Source organism: Gavialis gangeticus, unplaced genomic scaffold, assembly GCF_001723915.1.
Source record: "Gavialis gangeticus isolate Ggan-Ray unplaced genomic scaffold, GavGan_comp1, whole genome shotgun sequence".
Classification (NCBI taxonomy): domain Eukaryota; kingdom Metazoa; phylum Chordata; order Crocodylia; family Gavialidae; genus Gavialis; species Gavialis gangeticus.
This window is the reverse complement of record NW_017729033.1, coordinates 70,868,582-70,882,398: the sequence shown is the minus strand read 5'-3', so window position 1 is coordinate 70,882,398 and position 13,817 is coordinate 70,868,582. Positions and strand designations below refer to the sequence as shown.

The 13,817-nt window shown below is 37.2% G+C and overlaps 1 protein-coding gene across 1 annotated transcript in view; it reads right to left on the bottom strand.

Moving 5' to 3' along the window:
* The window catches only part of FIP1L1 (factor interacting with PAPOLA and CPSF1), a 76,842-nt gene that overhangs the window by 24,104 nt on the left and 38,921 nt on the right, over nt 1–13,817 (bottom strand). Inside the window, exons 10-15 of the mRNA XM_019525862.1 lie at nt 10,711–10,804; nt 9,533–9,686; nt 6,648–6,776; nt 5,398–5,421; nt 2,529–2,555; nt 2,165–2,219 (exon numbers count right to left, since the gene is read on the bottom strand). Of these exons, the coding sequence (XP_019381407.1) occupies nt 2,165–2,219; nt 2,529–2,555; nt 5,398–5,421; nt 6,648–6,776; nt 9,533–9,686; nt 10,711–10,804 (483 nt within the window). The remainder of the gene's footprint in view (nt 1–2,164; nt 2,220–2,528; nt 2,556–5,397; nt 5,422–6,647; nt 6,777–9,532; nt 9,687–10,710; nt 10,805–13,817) is intronic.

Sequence of the window (13,817 nt, the reverse complement as noted above, 5' to 3'; positions counted from 1 at the left end):
CAGCCTAACCCCCCCCCCCATGCAGCCACAGTCCCAGCCTACAGCAGCAGCTCACCCTGCCTGCGCAGATCCAGGGGCACCCCCGGATGAGGTACGGATCTATCCCATGCCCCGCCCTGGCTGAACAGTACCTGCCCTACCCTCAGCCCCACTCCCTCACTGCAGGGGCCTTGATCTGCCCCCTGCCTTCCCTTCCACCTCCCCTTCCACAACAGACTTATCAGCTGGAAGCGGCTCTTCAAGCTGCAGGGCTGTGAATCGGAAGTCGGCCTGGTATAGGCCAATATGCCTCCTTAAAAATCAGCTATCAGTATTAGTCCCAAAAATCTCCACTGGTGCAACCCTACACATTAGATCAGGGGCAGGCAATTAGTTTGGGCAGAGGGCCCGCATACTGAGTTTTGGCAAGCCATTGATGGCTGCATGACAGGCAGCCAGGGGCAGATAAATATTAATTTTCTAAATTTTTTAGGAGCCCCACAGGCCACATAGAAAGGGCTGGCGGGCCGCATCTGGCCCACAGACCGCATTTTCCCCACCCCTGCATTAGATTAATCTTATGCGCAGTCAAACATCACCATCTATATGTGTGCAGCAATTACTGCACAGTATATTTGTCTAATGCATCATTTTCAAGTACCAGGACAGCTCCCCCTGCCCTCCCAAGGCTTGGGGCCAGCCCCATCTCTCCCAGCTGGGACAGACCTACCCACTGAGCCAGGATAGCTTCCTCTGCTCTCCAGAGCTCAGGGCTCAGCCCCCATGTCCCCTGCCAGAACTGGCGCCTGGGGAAACCTGGAGCTTCCTTGGCTGCTGCTCCTGTCCGGTTCAATTTGCTCATGACACGGGCTCATGTGTAGACGTGTGCATAGGAGCACTTTAAGAGAGTAGAGAACAATAGTAGACTTTAGATGTAAACTTGATGTTCGTGGGAGTATAATAGGGTATAAGGGCACAGGCTGGAGGAGACAGGGCAGAAGACTCTATCCACTAAAGAACACACCTCTCAAAATTCCAGAGCAGAGCTCACGAGTTCTAGGTCCCATCCCACATCCTTTTTTAAACCAATTATAAAGTATTGCACTCTAGTGGCTAGGCCACCTAGTAGATAATTCTATAAACTGCTAGCAACTGACCTATTAATTCATATAGCAGAGGTACTGTTTATGGATTAAAATGCTCAGTGAAGGCTAATACAGTTTCATGTAATTGAATGCTTACTATTATTTTCACAAACTCTTGCAATATTCTGTACGCAAGGAATTAATCAAAGTTTGCTATTATTTAGCTGTTGTATGCCTGACCCCACCACACTTGTTACAGAAGTTAGGCAATAAAAGGGGCAAGGGAGAAAAGGAAAAGAAGGGCTGGTTCTGTGGTTTAGTAGCTAAACCTCTCTCTGAAGGAATGGATCCTAATGTTGTGTCTTAACAACATTTCTTATGTAACAGATTTGTCACAGGTAGCTCCTGTGTGCACCTCACCTGCAGACCCGATGAACACTCAACTGCAACTGAAGTCACTAAAAGTTTTAAATATAATATAAAGTGCTACAAGAATGTTAAGTGCTCTGAAGAAATCAGGTCCTAGTATCTAGTCAGGTCCTAGTCAGCACCCAAAATTAACAGATTCAGTGGTTAAGGCCAAAATCATTGCGTCTCAGATATAATATGGAGACTACATCTTACTTCATCAAAGGATGGTTGTGAAATACTATGACATCATATTGTGTTGCTACTTAATTAAGGAACTTTCTAGTCTTTGATGGCCTGAATTTGACTACCTTTTTCTCATACATATTTTGTTTTAGAAAAAAAGTGGTAAGATTAAGTTGGCTAACCCTTTGGGGAACCTGAGAATCTTTGAATAATCATTATATTAACTAATGGAAGAGCTGGTTGATGTAGTATATTGGCACCAATATAGTTTGATAGTTCCACAAACGACAGTGAAGTATTTTATACGTAACTATATAAACTGTATTAAAACCTGATATTTAGAGTATAACACCGATGAGGAGAAAAAAATAAAAACAAGCCTTTTATACATAAACAACATAAAAGCTTTGGATATTGTACAAATGCTTAAAATAACTATAACTTTATGGTTAAGAAAGTTGAGAGAGATATTTTGTTTTATGAGAAAATTAAAAAAAAAAGGTTACCTTTCTATTGTTGGTATAAGGGAAGGTGGTGGACCTCCAGGAGGGGGTGGAAAGCCTGTAATATTAAATTGGAAAACATCACAAATTGGCTGTTAAAACAAATCTTTTCTTTGCAAAGGAAAGGGTTGGGGGGAAATAGCAAAATATGAACTATTTTAAGTAACTGACATACAGAATATTCAAGAGTATTATAACTATTCCACATCTATCTTGCCAAAAACCAACTGGGCCTACGGCTTCATGTACAGCAGTGTATTTATATACTTACCTACTGATATAAACCAGGAACATAAGCAACTTTGTGTTCTACATTCAAGCTCTACATTTCTTAATAAAATTTCAGAAAATATCTAAATAAATTTACCTGGTGGTGGCACAGTTATTGGTATACCTAAAAAAAAAAAAGATGGAAAACTAATCAATTTTTAGTAATAACTAGAGTTCATTATCTGGAAATACAGTAAATATTATGTCATCACATCATGTACAAACAGAGGCATTAGTACCTCATTTCCAGGCCCTCAGAATAGGAAGAGATATTGCTATAGATTCCATCAAAACAACAAAACCAAAATCCAGTATGAATCTTGACAACAAAGTTAATTTTTTTTTCAAACTAAGCCTCAAGTGCACTTAATAAATTACAAAAATAAAAAAACCCAAATAATCCTCCAACAATGCACAAATTTAAGTCTCATGATTTTTGGAGGGAGAAGAGTAGCTGAATCATGGAATTTTAATGCTTAGGGTTGGAAGAACTGACTTTAACTTCAGCAGGCAGGAAGTAGTTCTATGAAGTCTCCAACTAATGTCATACTATTCTACATCTATTAATTCTGCATGGTTAAAAAATTAAAATCAACATTTTCCTTTTACAGCCAACTAGTAAGCATGTTCCATCTAAAGTAGTGGTTCTCAACCTTTTGCACCTTATGTCCTACCAACCATTTTGTCAAAAAAACCCTGGTCCCACCATGATAAAAACAAAACTCCACAAAATTGCACTGTTCAAGATATCTGTTGATTCATCTGTTTGAAGTGCAAACAACTGATTCAATCAGGCAATGAGTTGAAGTCCCACCTACACAACCTTCGCATCCCACTGGTTGAGAAACACTGCTCTAAAGCAGCCACATGCAGAAATTACTTGTTCTGTTTCTGTGCTTTCAAAATGCATTAAAAAAAGAAATTATGATTTTTGGGAGCAAAGTTTAATTATGTACACTAAAACGTCCCATAAAACTAACTTAAGTTACAACCAAATACATTACTCTGATTGGGCTCCAATCTAAAGTCCGTTGAATTCAATAGAATGATTTCCATTGACTTCAATGGGCTTTGGATCAGGCCATAGCACCTTATTCTGCAAACCTCACTTACTCATGGGGGATACCATACTGAATATTTCAGACTGTTTGTGATTTCATGAAATGCTCTCTAATGAAGTGAGTTCTTGCTCACAAAAGCTTATGCATCTCTAATTCAGTTAGTCTGCAAGGTGCATCTTATATCCTGCCCTCTGCTTGACTACAGATAAACATAGCTAACTACCTCTCTTTACTTTTGAGAGTATTTCTATAGGTTTAAAAGGGAAGACTTTTTGCAGTACCACAGCTTAAGATATTAAGGTCAAAATTTTCAAACTTAGTGTCTAAAAGTTCATGCCTCTAACTGAGATCAACAAGCTAATCCTCCACATATCTTTCAGCAGGAATTAGGGGAACTCACCATATCTGCAAGTCAATTCACTTTCCTTACGTGCCTAAAAATAAAGGGTCCAACCACAGGTACCCACATTCAAAAACTTTAGCCTGCATGTCTTTGCTGAATGTATTAAAAAACTGCTTGAATACAGTCCACAGGCAAGACAGTGTAGTTAATATTTGGTTTAAAACAAAAACCAATGTCTAAAATATAGCTAAAAACAGAATATAATGTTCTGCTTGAAAGATGATGATTTATTTCAATATAAGTGGATTTACAGAAAGTTCCTTGAATTATAAAAACACGAAGTCTGAAATACTCAACTACAATATGAAAACATCTGCTAATAATTTGTTAGACTGTTACAAGAATCCAGATGTGAATATTCTTAACACAGTAAGGACATTCTCAAAAAACAAAAACTGAAGAAATTAGGGATAATTTAAAATATGCATTTTCCATCAACAGCTATTTCAAAAACCGAACTGAACAATTATCCAAATAATCCATACACCAAACATTTGTTTTAAAATAATGTCCCATCCTTCTCATGTATGTACAAATAAATCCAAATTGAAGATTTAAAAGGTACCAGAACAGTCAGAGAATTCAGAAGTTAAATTAGCTAAAATAGTGTTAACTGGACCTACTGTGCTTCAAGAAAGGCATTCACTCTAGCAGCATAAGTGATCATCCAAAACAATTTACATGAGCCTTTGCAACACAAGTATGCTTAACAATACTACTTTACTACTTCATTTATATGAAATAAATTATATCAAACTCATCAGTTTCAGAGATAAAGACCGTCAAGATCTGCTAATGAAATTGGAAGAGCTTCTACACTGTCTAAAATGGACTAGCGTTTTTTCTACACTCACCCTTATTAGGAATCCACAAAATCATATAAAGCTAGACAATATTAGTATAACACTGAGAGATAAAATATAGAAATGAGTTAGAAAATTCAAGTGATAAAAAGGAATGGCAATACTAACTCTGTATGTTACATACAGAGAACATATCTATTTTTACTTTTCTTGGTTAAATGTAAACTTAAATATAGAAGGCTTTATGAACCTATACCATGAAGTCTACAGAAATAGCAACATCTCATAGACAGGACTCTCCAGCAATCTTAACTTCTAGAATTTTCTGACTTATATGATTAATCTCTTTACCTTAACATTTGTAGTTATGTTCAAATTTCCACATCATTGACAATTACTGCACTTGAACAGTGCATTCTGTTAAGTTTCAGGAAAATATCAGGTTCCCCCCCGCACTATAGAATATAGTATTTTACCTATAAAAACCATCAGGAAACACTTTTTAGGAAAAAAAGAAGTCCCATAGGTTTAAGTTACATAATCAAGAAAATACATAAATTTAAAATGCTGCACTTAAGACAAAGTCAAAAAGACTTTCCCTTTTAGACATACACTCTACAGAGACATACTAAAAATCCTAAGGTTTTATTAAATTAACCTTTTATATCTGTAAATAAAGAATACTAAAATTAGACATACTGATATTTGAATTGATTGCCAAAGCTGGAAAAGTTAATAAAAATTAATTTAGATCTTTTCAGTATTTATGATATTAAACATCACCTTTCAGATTGCTGACATAAAGAAAGGAAGTGTCATTGGTTAAAGACTACTTCGCTTAAGATATTTCACTGAACAGACATGGCAGTAGATAGAAATTCATCCCTATTTCACAGTAGCAGGAAATTGGTAAAAAGATCTTTCCCACAATGAGCTACGTGTTAAAAATACATAATATAATAATCAGGAAGATCATTCTCCAGTTGTTCACTTCTGATGAATCCAATATATGGAAAATACTCTTAAGACAAAATCTTCAGCTGAGGATTTCTTTTGAGAGAGGACAGCTTTGAAGCACTGACTTGTTCTTTTGGAATATATAGGCTGGACATATCCATATATGTGACCTAATGTTGGGTACACATCACAATACAGTTCTGCACAGAGATACCCAAACCAGCTCTCATACCAGAGGCAACATGGCAACACAGCATTTCAATCCTGGTTAAGTCACCCTGCTAAGAACGCTCTGTAGCATAGGAATACCTGTACTCACAATATTCTGTTCAAGAATGCTGCCTTTAATTCACCCACTCAGCTCAAGCCTGTCAAGTACCACAATCCACATATACCTTTCCCTCAGAAACTAGCTTTCCAAAATTGGGATGCATGCCTTAAGTGACAAAGCTGAGTTTTTGGCAGGAATAGAAACATGGAGATGTCATGTCATAAGGTGGTTGATGCTTCTTTCCCCCTCTTCCCTCCAGCAAAGCATGGAGGAAGGGGCAGAGTCAAAGAGGCAGACTGGGAGAGGGGTGCTACCAAGGTGCAGCAGCACCCCACTTTAATTCCTGCTCTACCCAATGTTTAAAACCAACTGCCCAGCAGCCTCAGTGGCAATTCTATTCAGGTATCACTAAGCAAGTCCACTGAATTAATGGAACATTATAATCTACCTGATTGCTGCTAATTTACTCCAATAAGTGTTAACAGTACTCTCTCCAACAGTCCTCATTCCATTTATCGAGCTATCCTTTCTTTGGCAATTTTGTTGTCTGTTAGCTAATCCCGGTCTTTATTCTCCTGTTTTATAGCCCTGTAGATAGCTTTTTGCTCTTTTCAAAAACTTTTAGATCTGCCTATGGAGCCCAGTCTTCAACAGCAGCTATAATTTCAGCTGAGCATCCAAGAATTGCTGACAATTCAGCTACAATAGGATAAACATGTACCTTTTGCCTGAGCAGGAAAGGGAAGGTGAGTGAGCTGAACATTAGTTTCTGTCCCCGCTCTGTGAGGCCATAACTCTGGAAAAAATCCTTTTTTCTTCATTCTGTCTTTCCAAAAAACAAGGCGTCCGTCTTTGGGGACATGTGGTATATGAGAAAATACAGTATTCAATGTGCTTTGTCACTAGAGAACAGTGCCATAATGTGATCTTTTTAATATTCAAAAATACTGTAAAATTATGTGGTCTGCTTGAATGATAATGAAAGAATTCAAAAATATTTTAAAAACTGTTAAGTACATAAAAGCACAACTTTTTACATGCAATATTAAAATGAAAAAGGAAATAAACTTAAAAATCTTTATCATACAGTACCCATAATTTTCCCCATTAGATTTGAATTAGCCCAGCACTTAAAGAAACACCTTTTGCCACAGCCAATTAGATAACTTTTCTTAGAGTATATCACAGCTTTCCAGGTTCAGTCTTTTGAACAACACCAGTACTACTTCCTCAAAAGACATTTGCATCACAAGAGCGTAAGTGAATAAAGTACAAGAGACAGAACTTCAAAGCAAGATCCTTTTTCAAAGAGCTTCTGGAGGATGTTTTATATTTGGAATACTTAAATTTTCTGGCAAGTAGTCCCAGTTTAATATTAGGTAACAACGGTGGGATTTTTCCACTGAACCTAGGAGGGATGGCAAATTCTATTTTAGTAACAGCTTTGAAGATAAAGAGCTGGCAGCAGCACAATTAAAACACAGGCCTGAAGGAACCAAAGCCACAGCTCTTAATGGTTATTTTCAAATTTACTTGAAGCAGGAGAGGATGTTGAAGGAGACTTTCTGAGCAAGTGCGTGTCATAAACCTGTCTGTAAAACATAAGACTAAAGCCAAACCTGCCTGATGGATCTGTAACATGTGTTTATTTCATTTAATGTTTAATCTTGATGAAGATGAAGGGTTTTATAAAAAAAAATTACAGTATATCTATATGAATCATCTTACTTCTTAGTAGGTAAAAAGGGAGGTCAGCCTCAATTTTATTTTATGCAACACTTATTCTTTTTTCTCCTCCCCATCACAATAATGAAAATAATTACTTTCAAACGTGTTCCAAAAGACTGTATGCATTATTTTAATTCTCTGGCACCCAACTAACCTAGCCCAATGGGCTGAATGAATGGCACGAGGTTGGGTTGTGAGGTTGGACCTAGACTGAGGATCACAATCTTGCCCACAGGGCTCAAATTTGGTGGCAGCAGTGTTAACTGCTGCAGCTCCTGGAACCATGGCAGCCACTGTTCACCCTTCCACCAAATTTCCATCCCTGAAAGCCTGAAAGATGACTGAGCTCTACACTCCAAAAAGAGAAGGCAGAGCTCCACACGGGTCCATAAATTTGGCAGCAGAACAAGAGGTGGCACTGTTTAGTTGTAGTGACTCCAAAAATTGCAGCAATTAATGCTGCTACCACTTGCCACACCACCAAATTTCCAGACTTGTGGGAACGCCCATGAGCCAGATGACAAAGCACCATGGGTCACATCTTGGGTCACCCTGTTTTAATGGAAAGGTCATTTTTAAATTGAAGTGTGGTTAGCAGCCTTTAACCATAAAAAAAACCATCAATGCCCAAGGACAGTACTGGAAATTATGTGGGCATATCGATACCACAGTTTTATGTAGTCCTCTCTCTCCTTCCTAAACACACACACACACACACACACACACACAGAGCGAGAGAGAGCGCGCGCACGAGAGCAGGGCAAGTGAAAGATTTCATTTTTAATGTTCTACATTCTCTAGGTTTCATGGTTTTTTGATGCAGGCCAGAGTAGGAGCTAATGGGCATTTATACACATATATTTTCATGCCGGGACACGCCGGAGATTCGCATGCGAGCTGACGTGCATTGCACTGCATCGCATATAGTTGTATAAGTGGTGAAATGCGTGTCACTGAGCAAAAAATGGTGGCGGTGTGCTTTTGAACTAAAACACCTTTGATGCGTCTTAGTTCAAAAGTGCGTCGCCACCATTTTCTCCGTGCTGACATGCATTTCGCCGCTTATACAACTGGATGCGCTGTAGCGCTGGGTGCTTTTAAAAGCGCCTGGTGCTGCAGCGCAAACATGTGTACAAATGCTGAATAGTTCTAAAATGATCAATAGTACCTGAAAGGAATCTGACTTTGTCTTCCATGAAAAGGTCCCAAACCACTGAGAGACTAAGAAAAGCCAGAGCACAGAAGGAGAACTGGAAGAGAGACTTCTAGAAAAGCACCAAACAGAAGAGGAAGCAAAGGGACAGGTGAGCAAGTCCTCTGAAATGTCAGGGAAAGGAATAGAAGGAAAAATTGTTCAGCAGTGGACAAAAAGCAAGAAAGATAAGAAAGAAAAGAAAGGAGCATTTCCCAGTTCTACTTTACTTTAAATCAGACTCTTTCCTGAAGAACGATTTCCTCTCCCCTGCTGCAGTGACTTCCTACTCAGCTGTGCGTCTGCTCAAGAGCTTCCTCACTGAGCTCTGCAACTCTTTTGGCATCCACCTCTCCAAAATCTTTTCAGTCTAACTCCTCTTTAAAATATACCACTCAGTAAGGGTAATAAGGGCCAAATATTCACAAAGGCTCCAGGTTTAAAGAGAGACTTTCAGAGATGGAAGGCCCAACATTTAAAATGTTTCTATTTTAAATATCGCTTTCATATCTATACATATATAAGAAAACTTCCACCCTACCACTCCCACTTCAGCTATGAACAAAGAATAACCGTTCTGAATACAATTTTAGCATTTCAAATAACACATTTGGAAGAATTTTAATTCATTTAAAAAACAAGTATTTGAAATATTACTTCCTTGTTTCAATTATGAAAATATTTACCTGGTGGAGGAATCAGAGGTGGAGCAGTACTGACAGTTGGAGGGGGTGGGAGGAATGGGGGGGGTGGAAGGTGAGTAGGTGGAGCTCCTGGAGGGAAAAATGGAGGTGGCTTGGTAAAATTGTCTACTTCAGCATTAGATCGTTCTGAAAGAACCTGTAAAATATCAAACTACAGTTACAATTACTACATAAAGAAGTTTTGGAACATAGGTTGTTCTCTATTTCCAGTTATCACATGAGGGAAGAGAATATACATAAGCACAAGATGCTGTCTTATATATGTATGTAAAGAACATTTTAAAATAAATTTTCTACGAACCAAAATTGAACTTTTAAAAGAAAAATATATATTTTAATTCCTTTAACAAAATTGTATATGAAATTGGAGTTAGTGTTGAGAAAACTCATCAATAACATGAGTGAAAACTGCACTGTAACTACTACTTTAAAAGTAAATCCTAAGATGATAAAACATGGAAATACAGTCAATGTATCCAGAAAGCTTTAACACTACCTTGTAGTGATACAATGAAGGAAACAGAATACTAAAACCCTAGTTAAAATTGATTTTTGAAGTTAGTCTGGAACTATCAGCACCAAAATGCCTCATTACACATAGTGTGAGCTAGTCAAACAATGAAATAATTTTATTCAAGTACCTTTATTTATTGAAAGCCACATATTCCTTCAAGTCAGTTAATTTTTAGGATTCTTAAACTACCTAACAGAATGTGAGAACTCTCTTAATAATATCAGTATTACTTTTTTTTGGGGGGGGGGGGGTGTAAAGAGTATAATTTTCAATATAACACTGCCATATAACTGACAACTATTACATTTAATTGTGTTTATATTCTATGCAGACTCAAACAAGTCAATATGGCTTCTGGAAGCATAAATCAGGACCAAGTTGGACTGCTGTTTCTTTTTACTAAGTAGTCCCTATTTATGTTGAAGTGAGATGAAATATTTTAATGCAGTTTGGATTTCACTGCAAAGAAATTTTACTGGAGTTAAATGCAACATGCTAATTTAAATATTTGTTTTTTCCCTTGGTTATTCCTCTTTAAATCATTTATTCAATATAATATAAACTTTTTTAAATCAGAAGTTGGAATGAAAGAAGGAAAAGCCTTTTCTTGGTCAGTGAGAGGATGCATAAATCCACAATATGAAACCTGTATGTTGCTGTTTTCATTGGCACGTCGTCTTCCTTCTACTCTGCTGATAGTGATAGTCTGTCCAATTACATCTATGGTACCAGACAACCTCCTGTAACACAGTACAAAACAGAATAACCAAGTAATACTCAAGAATTTATCGCAGATCTTAGAATAAGGAAAACAAATGCAAACAGTAGTTGCATCTATAAAATCTTCTATTACATACAATTCACAAGGAATTTTAAATTTCAAATAAAGCTAGATACTAAAGATTCACTTCATTTATTGAATTTCACCATCTCAGCTTTCTTATTTCTTTAGTATTCAGGAAAGTGGAAGCATAGCCTTCTCTAAAGCATAACTATTTCCATCCTCTCCTTCTATCCCTAAAGAGGTATGGAGTATAAGTTTCTGTCCTTAATTTAAAAAAAAGAAAATAAATCAGGGATATGGCAGTTAAGTGCACCAGTAAAACATTATAAAACAAAGTGCATCTTATCAGAACTTCTGCAAAAGCTAACAAAAATACATGTGTGATATACAACTACCAAAATCCAGAATATTTAGTGTTGGGGCTACAGAAATGGGAACCTGTAATGATCTAGAGAAGATGGAAGGAAGGACAGGCAAGGTAAATAACAAAGCACTCATAAAAAGTGTTAGCCAACTCTACTGTACATACTGTAGATATTGCAGCACATATCACATGAAATCACCCATTATTTTTGGTCGCATGCACCATCTAGACTCGCTGTCAAATACAACAAAGTACTAGAAGCCAGGACACCTGGGTTACGCTCTTGGGTTGTTAGTTTAGCCTTAGACTGAGAAACCATTTAATTCAAGCCATGCTTTTCTGCCTTAGCTTATCAAAATGTAAAAATGGGCCTGAGAAGCTGCCTCTAAATTGTTCTAAATTAAGATGTCATTCTAAATCTATCCAAACACTGAGTAACATCAAACACTCAGCCACTTAGTGGATTTAATTCTATTAAAAGTAAATTAACAGGAAGATACAGTTCTGCCTACACATCTCCCCAAACTTTCTTGTTTATACATTTTCTATTACTTCCCTTGCATCCCAGTGGATAATCCACTTGTACCACTAAGTAAGCAGAGCATGTGTTGGCTTTGCTGCAAGGGAGCTTGAGAGGGGTGTATCAGATAAATACTACCAGCCAGTTACAGAATACTATCATGCACTTTTAAAAGGCTTTAACATCCTTGAGCAAAAGGCAGTATATACTGAAAACAGTAACTGTTGTATACCAATAATGCTGCTAAATGAAATGGAATTTCAAGAGACTGTTACTAGACTCCCATCTTAAGTGTGTAAAAGTAGGCTGCCAAACATGCATGAAATCATACTGATCTCAGTAGGATCACCACATAGCAAAGCACACCCATTTTGCCAAATGCAGGATCAGACCTTTGACCAATAACTACTTTTAAGTATTAGCAATATTTTCCTTCTGGTAAAAATGTATGCATCTTTTTTTCGTTGTGAAGAAGGGTGTTTTTTCCATTTCTCATTTAAATATAATCAGAAGCATCCTTGTATGTAAAATTAGGGAAACATTAAGAGGTCTTCCCCATAGCAGATTATCCATATGTTATTTCACCACTAACCTATCTTGTTTACTCAAACTAGAATAAAAGGATATGGTCAACCTGCAATTTGCCAGACTGTTTCAAACAACTACACACTTCGCAATTTTTTGGTTTACAATCAGTTTTTTACTGCTCTATTTTGAGACAAAATAAGGATAAACTAACCTGTCTATAATGTGTAGATTATATAGAAGAAACTGCAAATGGCTAGACACAAGACCATGACTCTAAAATGCATACTCTAAATTTAGACACAGAAACTTTTCTTGGAAAACCAATTTTAGTTCAACTTCTCTCTGAAATACTGTCTCCTTTAATAAAGCACCTCAAGAGTTATGGACAAGCTACAAACAGACTTTTAAAAAAAGTTCTCACTTTTCACAACTTAATTATTTTAAAAGTTTGCCTTATTTACTTCAAATTTTGAAAGACTGGTGATGTGCAAAAACAACAATTATTTCTCTTTAAGAATGGAATGCTTCCTACAACTCTAAGCAGATGACAATGTCAAAACAATTATACTCAGAGCATTTATATTCAAAGAAAGAAAATGTGAAGTATCATATTAAAAAGCTATGATCCTATGATTTATAATATTGATTTAATTCCATTTTTTGGCAAGGTCCCTTCCACCAACAGTTTGAACCTGGGTTTTAGAGACCATCTGTCATTTATTGACTAAATCTCATATGACAAAGGATTACAGAGCATAAACCCTTAACTAGTTTTGGGTACACACAGCTTGAGATATTAATGTAAGTATTTCTACGCTCAGCTCCACAATACTCAGGTTTGGAAGTAGCACTCTTTCAAACAAATGTGGTATCAACTCCAGCCTTCTCAAGCAGTATTGCTTCCAGAATTAAAATAGAAGTAAGAGAATGGGATGGGAAGTGATATATTTTTGGGTGATATCTCTTATTGAATTAGCTGCATAGTTGGCAGAGATCTTAGACAAGCTTGCCGGCCAGAGGTACTGTTATGGAGACCTGACGATGAGCACCTTTTGCTCAGAAGCTTGTCTGAGATCTCTGCTGGTCCAATTAAAAAATAATCACCCCCAAAAAATCTTGCCTCTCATTTTCTGGACCAACACAGCTATAACACCACTCCAACACTATCATAACATGAGATGGGATGACAGTTTCAGTATCTCTGAAGGACTAGGAAAGGTCAGTTTCTTAGTCTATTCATTTTGGCCTGTCTTCTGATAGTGATGGGTTGCCAGGAACACACTGGCTTCCAATAACATTTCAGGTGCAATTCAAGGTGCTGTTTTTTTATCTATAAGCCATGAAATGGTCTGGACCCTACATATCTAAGGGACTGTCTTCTCCCTTAGACTCCACTGGGATTCCTATGGTCAGCTGAGTGCAATTTCCTGCAAGTAGAGGTGCACCGATATATTGGCTGCCTATCAGATCAGCACCAATAAAAGGCAAACAACATTATTGGCTACTGGCTTTTTTTGGCCGTTGTAGCTGATTTTTTTTTTTTTTTTTTTTTTTTTT